Source organism: Actinia tenebrosa, unplaced genomic scaffold (genome assembly GCF_029948245.1).
Source record: "Actinia tenebrosa isolate PJP-AT-01 unplaced genomic scaffold, QUT_ActTen_1.0 PGA_scaffold1__47_contigs__length_23844297, whole genome shotgun sequence".
NCBI classification, from domain to species: Eukaryota; Metazoa; Cnidaria; class Anthozoa; order Actiniaria; family Actiniidae; genus Actinia; species Actinia tenebrosa.
Genome location: NW_028292578.1, coordinates 5189941 through 5199370, shown reverse-complemented (window position 1 = coordinate 5199370; position 9430 = coordinate 5189941). Strand labels below are relative to the sequence as shown.

The 9430-nt window shown below is 34.8% G+C and overlaps 1 protein-coding gene across 2 annotated transcripts in view; it reads right to left on the bottom strand.

Annotated features, from left to right (window-relative positions):
- Positions 1–9430, bottom strand: part of LOC116300451 (uncharacterized) — a 51445-nt gene that overhangs the window by 33913 nt on the left and 8102 nt on the right. The window contains exon 1 of one of the 2 annotated variants that reach the window (XM_089033275.1): positions 9041–9324. The exons of the other annotated variant lie outside the window; for it this stretch is intronic. Coding sequence (XP_088889401.1) covers positions 9041–9109 — 69 coding nt within the window. The 5' untranslated portion in view covers positions 9110–9324. Of the gene's footprint in view, positions 1–9040; positions 9325–9430 lie in introns of those variants that run through there. 2 annotated transcript variants of the gene reach the window in all.

The window sequence follows — 9430 nt, the reverse complement described above, 5'->3', positions numbered from 1 at the left end:
TTGGATTAAGGCACTCTTACCACGAAAACCACATATGTTCAACCTCTTTCAACTCCTCCGTGTCCCGATCTAACAGATCTCAACGCGCATTTTCACCTCGTGTTTCATCAATGTCAATCATGACGAGGTCCACCAATGGCATCTTCGATATAGGTCTCATATTCGTAACACTAAATTCCGATCATACCTAACTCACCAAAAACAAATGTACTGTGCCCATAGGCCCAGCAAAAAAAGGTAAATTATACAGCGTGAAAAGATGAAAAAACTTCCTGACGTTTAGGACGCTAGTAGACTAATAATAATAATAATAATAATAATAATAATAATAATAATAATAATAATAATAGTTATGATAATGATAATGATAATAACAATAAAATAATAATAATATAGTATTAATAATATAATATGATTATGATTATGATTATTATAATTATGATTATCATGATTATATGATTATCATGATTATATGATTATCATGATTATGTAAAGTTTATTATAATTATTATGGTTATTACGATTATTAGTGATTTAAATAGTGATTTAAATAGTGATTATAGCCATGTAAAGTTTGTTAATCTTTCAATAAAGGTTACCTCGGAGTATTTTCTAATGATTGTGCAACATTTATTGAAATGTTAGAAAACGTAGGTTTCAACAAAAACCAACGTAAATATGTAATAAGGAAAATTATGAACATTGCTATTCGAACAACCTATTATATATTTTGCTGTAGAAACAAAATCTGGGATAACCCTGACTTGATGAAGTTTTAAGTTTGGCGTTAAAACTAAATGTGACAATAAAGTATGATTAACGTTTTTTTAGTATCTTTCATGTACTTAAATGTAAAAGATTCAAGTAGCTAATCGTAAATTGCCTATATATAGCGAGATTTACGATGGAATTTGGAAAACATAATAAAGTTTACATAATAAACATAATAATAATAATCATTATGATTATTATGGTTATGATTATGATTATGATTATTATTATCATAATTATAATCATCATAATAATCATCTTAATAATAATAATCATAATAATTATAATAATAATCATAATAATTATAATAATAATCATAATAATTATAATAATAATCATAATAATTATAATAATAATCATAATAATTATAATAATAATCATAATAATTATAATAATAATCATAATAATTATAATAATAATCATAATAATTATAATAATAATCATAATAATCATAATAATAATGTGAAGAATAAGACCATGGTAGTTCCGATAGTCATTGGATTGCTCTCGGAACAATATCAAAACAATTTAAGGATCATGTCCAGAGACTAGAACTTGCTAGTATAAACTTGTTAGACCTACAGAAATCTGTTCTTTTAGGCATGGCACACATCTTAAGAGCAGTATTCTGTAAGCATAGAGAATACCTTGGCAGGGCAACCTCACCAAATCTCATAATATTCCATGCACAAATAGGTGATTGAGGTACTATTCCAAAAAATGCTAATAGATTTTTGAATCTCAACATTCCTGATTTTTTTAGGGCCATCAACTTTTGAGGTGGTTCATGACCCAAATTTCAAAATCAATTTAATGGATAAAACCAGGTCACCAAAACAACATTTTTAGTTTGATATTCAGACTTTTTCGGGTTTTCCATTGAAATACATCTTCGCTTGAACACAAAACAGCATTTTAGCAGAAATTAATAGCATTTTCTAATTTTGGGCTTCTTGTGTTAGGAGCCATGTTTTGCTCGGTTATTAAAAAGCTGAAATTGTTCAAATTCAAAGCGCTCTAGCTCCCTGGCCATACATCCAAATGAAATGATTTTAAGTTTGCAAACAAAGCAAGTACTCGATTTCCAAAATCCAGAAGGACAGCTCTGGCAAGGCAAATTTTGCCTAAAAATCCCATGTTGAATACACCATGATTGCGTGAAAATACGAAAACATACCCGCATTCGATATCAAAAGTATTTCTTAGTTAACAAAATATCAAAGCAAAACCAGTTGAAAAATGACAACAAATATCTATATTTTCAATTTGTGTATTGTTTATGTACATAAATGTCACAAATTTTGCAATTTGAGCCCATTTATAAGCACAATTTTGCAACTTTCTAGATTTTAGATCCAACAATTTCTTCTCACCTTCAGTCTCGCTTTTGTGTACAACTAGAATATTTTTCAGCATTAAATAGTACTCAGTTGTCCATCTTCAGATTAGTTCTGGGAAATTATCGATCAAGAAATATTTAACTGCGCAGTAAACAGAGACAGTCGAACGATAATTTCACAGCTGATTGTTGAACGATTGGACACTAAGCGATGGGAAAGCTTATACCATTATCGTCACGCATTCCAACTGATTATTAGCGAATATTCTGAATTCAAGGCTCTTTCTCCATTTTTTTTGAGGAAATCTGTGGCTGATAGACCGCTAAATGTACAGTAAATAGCAATGAAAAGACAATTTCTGCAGACCGTGGCTGTTTACAATATTGTTATGCATGAATTCATGATGCATACCGCTGACGGCAAACTAAAGCGCGGGAATCAGGTGGAATCAGCTGTGTTTACCTTCTTTAAACTATGAGTAATAAGTGTGATTTTTCAAATCTTTTAAATAATTTCGATGCATGTAAAGAGGAAGAAAGTTTTATTAAGTTAAAAGAATGCGATCGTGATATATCAGGTTATTTGAAGTACCACAAGGTTAATTTAAACGAGAAACTGACTGAATGGCAGCTGATCCTGGCTCGAGCAGGTAACACAATCCATTATGTTGAAATAATAATGTTGTTTAGTGCATATCTATTGCATTTCGTGAACTGAGAGCTTAATCTTTCATTTTAACATTGCCTAATTTCTCTTCAATCTTTTAATCTTTAGGGGATGATTTGTGCGGTTTGTTTTCTTTCCAAATATTAGTTTTTGCAACACAGGAAACCCATGAATTGGAGACTCCAAACTAATTTGGAGACATGCGATATGACACTCTACGCCTTTCTTGTAGGCTTTTTTAACCTGTTTTTCATATATTTTTTAAAAGAATTCTTCTAATTTTACAATTGTTCAGTGGTAGCACATCATTTAACAAAGTCCAATGTTAGCATGTCTTAATGTCAAAGGTTTTACCAAACAATACGATATGGTATTTTTTAATTTATGCTATTATATTTCTAGGTATACTCGAAAATGTTGAAAAGTTTCATTCCTTCAGCATTTGCTCTTTTCATCGTGACGAATATGGGATGCGGTGGAAAACTGGAAAAATTAACTGCTGTGTGCCCAATGCCATTTCGACGCATCCAGCCAAAAGCAGGAAAGGCGATATAGGCTGCTCACATCAGTATGCAGTGAAAATCAAAATTCTGACCGGAGTCTGTATACCAGTTGGATTGCGTAAGGAGAATATCATTTATTAATACTTTTATGCGCAACCTAACGGGTGTGTTTGTTTCCCTTTTTTGATAGCAATTTGCAGACATTGCCGTGAGAAGCTCAATAGTATATCCATCATAAATATCGACCGTCCTGAAGAACCATTGGTGGAGCTCTGCGAACCCAAGAAGGGAGCATTGAAATGTCTTTGAAAGGACAACAGCGTCTTCGCTCTACAAGAACAAAGATATATAGTGATCAGCAGGCATGCACAAAGTGACTTTATAAGATTATGATTTTAAAAGTTCATAAGTTAACCATTTTGTATGCTTTCATTAGAGCGTTGAAGAACCAGACTACGACACGGATTTGAAAATCAACCTAACAGCTCAAATGAGGCAGAGGGAAAGTTTAATTGCAGATGGCACGCGCGAACATATCTTGGAATACAGAAGAGAATTATTGAACAATTTTCTTACATGTTGTGGTATTGATCCTTTACCAAAAGTCGATAAAATGAGTGAGCATTCAGAACGAACTAAAAGATTGTACATTAGCAAAGCATGTGACATCATCTCCGTAGTTATTAAACTGATTTATCCAACCAATCCAGGGGGGCTTTGGAAGTCTCTCAAAGAGAATACTTCTATAGACAGTGCGCTTGGCATAATTCCTGAGGAGCACCAAATCTCTCCCGAGGAGTCAAAGTACCTCCAGTCATTGAGTGAAGCATATGAGAATGCAACTACATGGGCTACTAGAAGGCAGATCTTATCTGTTATGGCAGACCTTGCTCCCTACAAAACGTTGGTCAAATTCATTACAGGTCTGACACAGTACCGAGTTACAGAAGCAAGGAAACATAAAACGTTGTATGGTCATGGTACTCCGATTTCCTTCAGTACTCAGAACAGACAGAGAGTTGACCCGTGCCAATTAGAAGACTTCATTAATTTCATAACAAGCTCCTTTGTAGTGCAAGATTTACCATTTGGCGAGAAAAACCTGAAACCTGAATCTGGAGAAGTCATTCGTATTCCAAACGTTATCAGAGTATCAATAATTGAGCGGATAATTGACCAGTACCTTAGTTATGCCAAGGAGACAGAAAAGACACCACTGAGTAGAAGCACTCTAAGGCGTGTACTATCAGTTTGCAGCGCGTCAACCAGAAAGAGTCTTCAGGGTCCGGACTACTTCTCAGCTGATGCTGGTAAGGCATTTGATGACCTCGCGCTTATTGTAAATACTCTAGAAGAATGTGGAATGGATTCCATCAAAGCTGAAGACATCAAAGGCAGACTTTTATCAGGAAAACAGTACTTGAAGAGTGACTACAAGGTAAGCACTCCTGAACCACCCAGGACATGGAAGTGGATAACGCATACACAATATACAACACGGTATTTTATGGTAATAATATTTTTTTGATAGGTGCACGTATCTGAGAATTCAACCATTCCAGACCATTGTATAAAGTATTCTCTCAGTAACAGCAGCAAGAAAGTTTTTCAAGCAACTTGTGATGATCATTTACACAACCAAACTCAGGACCGCTGTGAAGACCTCAAAGTCACTCTCGATGAAATCAAATCTGAAGTTGAGCACACTCGGTTTTCAAATGATGACGAGAAAGACGACGCCACGTATATAGTTCGTGAAGCCTGCAACAACATTGAAGCATATAAGAGACATCAATTAAGGACAATAAATCAGGACAAGGCTAAACATGATGTTATGGAACTACTCGATGAACACACCGTGCTCATAGTTGATGACTTTGCGATGAAATTCCTCTCCCAGCATTTTCGCGAGTCACAAGGAAACTGGTTTGCCAAGCGAGGGATTTCTTGGCATCTTAGCCATGTAACAACAAAGAGAGCAGGTATTCTTCATACCCAGTGTTTTATTCACATTATCGAGAAGTGCAAACAGGAAAGTAGCGATGTAGTTTCGATGATGGAGAATGTAATGGCTCAACTCAAAGCAGAAAACCCAGGCATTACGAAAGCGTACTATCGTTCTGATAACGCTGCTTGTTATCATTCGATAAACACTATTGTGTCTTGTCAAGAAATCAGCAAGCGTACTGGCATTCAAATTGAGCGTTATGACTTCTGCGATCCACAAGGCGGTAAGGGTCCTTGTGACCGCTTTGCCGCCACAGTGAAAAACCATGTTAGAATCTATATGAATGAAGGCCATGACATTGTTACTGCAAAGGATTTTAAAGAAGCAATGGAGTCACATAACGGGATTCCTGGCGCAAGAGTAACACTTGTACAAGAAGACACCGTCAATAGTGAAAATGATACGCCTGAACAAAAGTGGGAAGGAATAAGTAGCCTGAACAATTTCCAGTTTGATGAAAAGGGTGTTAAAGCTTGGCAAGCATATTCAATAGGCGAGGGACAATTTTCACCTTGGTCAAAATTTGAAGGTAAATGAAAATTGAGATAATATTTATCAGTATTCTGTCTTTTTCTGTAGATATTCCAAAAAAAAGTCTGATAAAACTGGGCAGTATTCTTCTTAACCGATCAAGCTGAGCATCTCGTGATACTCATCTTCTTTTTGTAGGTTCTGGAGGAACAACTCGTACTGAATGGCTATCTAATACATTCTCTGGAAATGGGTTTAAAGAAGTCCAGGTGATAAAAGAACCAAAGAAAGTAGTCAAAGCATGTGATGAAGACGAAGGCTCAGAGACTGCAGCAAGTGAAGATTCAAGTGATTCGATTCACATTTTTACTTGCCCAAACGAAGGCTGTGTGAAAGTGTACCAAAGTTATGGAAAACTGGCCTGGCACATAGAACATGGGAAGTGTGAATACAAGACTGAAAGGGAGTCTCTTCTAAACAAAGCAAAAGTCATGTATGCTGAAAAGTTACTAGTCGACCATAATGTGAATTCGCAAGGTAATGTAAAATCAGGGGTCCATGAGAGCGTTCCATCTACTGACCCACTTCTTCGGGGCTGGGCTCTTCGTCTAACGAGAAAGAAGTCGAGGTTTACAGCAAAACAAAAGGAATACCTCGATGAAAAGTTTGAATCAGGAGCGAAAACCGGGAAGAAGTATAATCCTTTGCAAGTATCTCTGGAAATGAGGACAGCAAGAGACAATGAAGGGAAGCGCATTTTTAGTGTCGACGAATTTCTTTCTGAAGATCAGATTAAAGGATATTTCTCTAGAAGCTCATCAAAAAGAAAGCGGGGCAATGTTAGTGATGAAAGTGAAAGAAAGCAAGCTTCAGCTGTAGCCGAGGAGATGATGTTACAAGACATGCGTCAACTGGTGGATAGAAATATCCAGATATCTCATCCAATTATAATTGATAACTATAACGTGTGTGACCTGGTAAAAAAAGACAGATTGAACAAACTTTCAATCCCACTGCTCAAAAACCTATGTGAAAAGCTTGATGTCAATTTGACCGAAGTAGGCTCGGGAAAAAGAAAGGGTCCTTATATTGCACTACTCAAAAAACTTGTGGCGACCTGTTCCTGCAGTCAAATCTAAACAACGATACAATATTACGTATAATGCAGTTGTCGTTAATTTTTTTTAATTTTTATCACATCACCATTATCATATCTATTAATATAATTCTCATAATTAATGATATTATCATCTTCCATCATCATTATAATTTGTTTCATTATTATTATTATTATTATTATTGTTATTATGATAATTATTATTATTGTTATCATCATTATCAATATTCATATTATTATGATCGTTGTTATCATCATTATTATTATCATTATCAATATCATTATCATTATTCAGTTATGTTTGTTTCTTTCAGCCCTTTTAATGATTAAATATTACAAAAAGTCGAGAAGTGTGGTCAGCGGTATACATCATGAATTCATGCATAACAATATTGTAAACAGCCACGGTCTGCAGAAATTGTCTTTTCATTGCTATTTACTGTACATTTAGCGGTCTATCAGCCACAGATTTCCTCAAAAAAATGGAGAAAGAGCCTTGAATTCAGAATATTCGCTAATAATCAGTTGGAATGCGTGACGATAATGGTATAAGCTTTCCCATCGCTTAGTGTCCAATCGTTCAACAATCAGCTGTGAAATTATCGTTCGACTGTCTCTGTTTACTGCGCAGTTAAATATTTCTTGATCGATAATTTCCCAGAACTAATCTGAAGATGGACAACTGAGTACTATTTAATGCTGAAAAATATTCTAGTTGTACACAAAAGCGAGACTGAAGGTGAGAAGAAATTGTTGGATCTAAAATCTAGAAAGTTGCAAAATTGTGCTTATAAATGGGCTCAAATTGCAAAATTTGTGGCATTTATGTACATAAACAATACACAAATTGAAAATATAGATATTTGTTGTCATTTTTCAACTGGTTTTGCTTTGATATTTTGTTAACTAAGAAATACTTTTGATATCGAATGCGGGTATGTTTTCGTATTTTCACGCAATCATGGTGTATTCAACATGGGATTTTTAGGCAAAATTTGCCTTGCCAGAGCTGTCCTTCTGGATTTTGGAAATCGAGTACTTGCTTTGTTTGCAAACTTAAAATCATTTCATTTGGATGTATGGCCAGGGAGCTAGAGCGCTTTGAATTTGAACAATTTCAGCTTTTTAATAACCGAGCAAAACATGGCTCCTAACACAAGAAGCCCAAAATTAGAAAATGCTATTAATTTCTGCTAAAATGCTGTTTTGTGTTCAAGCGAAGATGTATTTCAATGGAAAACCCGAAAAAGTCTGAATATCAAACTAAAAATGTTGTTTTGGTGACCTGGTTTTATCCATTAAATTGATTTTGAAATTTGGGTCATGAACCACCTCAAAAGTTGATGGCCCTAAAAAAATCAGGAATGTTGAGATTCAAAAATTTATTAGCATTTTTTGGAATAGTACCTCAATCACCTATTTGTGCATGGAATATTATGAGATTTGGTGAGGTTGCCCTGCCAAGGTATTTTATATTTTCTTGGTATTTACTGAATACTGCTCTTAAGAGTGCATGTCAGCAAAAATCAAACAAATTCGATATTTCGCGGCCACGGTTGAAAATCGATTTTGCTCAAATTTTGTCCAGATGTACTTTATTATATCACAAAATGCACTGCATAGTTTTTTAAGGAAAAAATATTTTTATTTTTGAGAAAATGCCGTTTTAAAAAGTCCTCCCGAAATCGCCATTTTAGCGGCCAAAATTTGCGTTGAGTTTACAGAGCGAGTTCAGTACAAAAATCGATTCTAATCAACTTAAAACCCCTAAAACCGTGTTCTATGCTATCTAAATTTCCGGTTACGTGACTTACAGGAAATTTGAGTTACTTTTTGCGACATAAATAATCTTAGTGATTCTAGGTGATTGACGATATCCCCCAAACAAAATCGATTTTCACCATGCGATAAAGCTCCAAATCCAACAAGCTTCCGAGGGTTAGTTCTTTAAGAAACAAGCTTTCAATTGATGTAAACATTTCTTTTGGCAAACAAATATTTGTTACGCGACGGGTTATTCAAATCTTCAATTTTTGACCTTTCGAAGTCATACGCCATAACTTCCCATCACTCACAAAATCAAAGAATCACGCCTGGCTAATCTCTTATTCTTACTATTTTACCTTTGCAGGCCAAAAAATACACTTGTTATAGCATTTCTTACCTTCTTAAGGTGAAAATGTGGTCTATTAACCTCGGTATTCGTTATAATGGTATCACAAGTCTTGACCATTATCTGTCAGTTGATAACTTCCGTTTACTATCCAATATGTCAACGGTCCAGCGCTTACTAAACGGCGTTTAAAACCCTTGTCAAACAGTCAAGATTGTTTTCTTTTTTTATCTGAAGTTCTACGATATCATAATATATCAATATGATTTCAAAATTTATGGTACAGCTGAATTTCCGTATCGAATTCAGAGTACGTAAACAAATGGCCTGCGATTATATGCTAATCAGGTAGACTACGACTTTCTAGGGTAGGGACGGTAAATCCCATTTGCCTTTCTCTGACATCCCAGCGCTTTACTAAAAGTTATTTTAGTAAGCGCT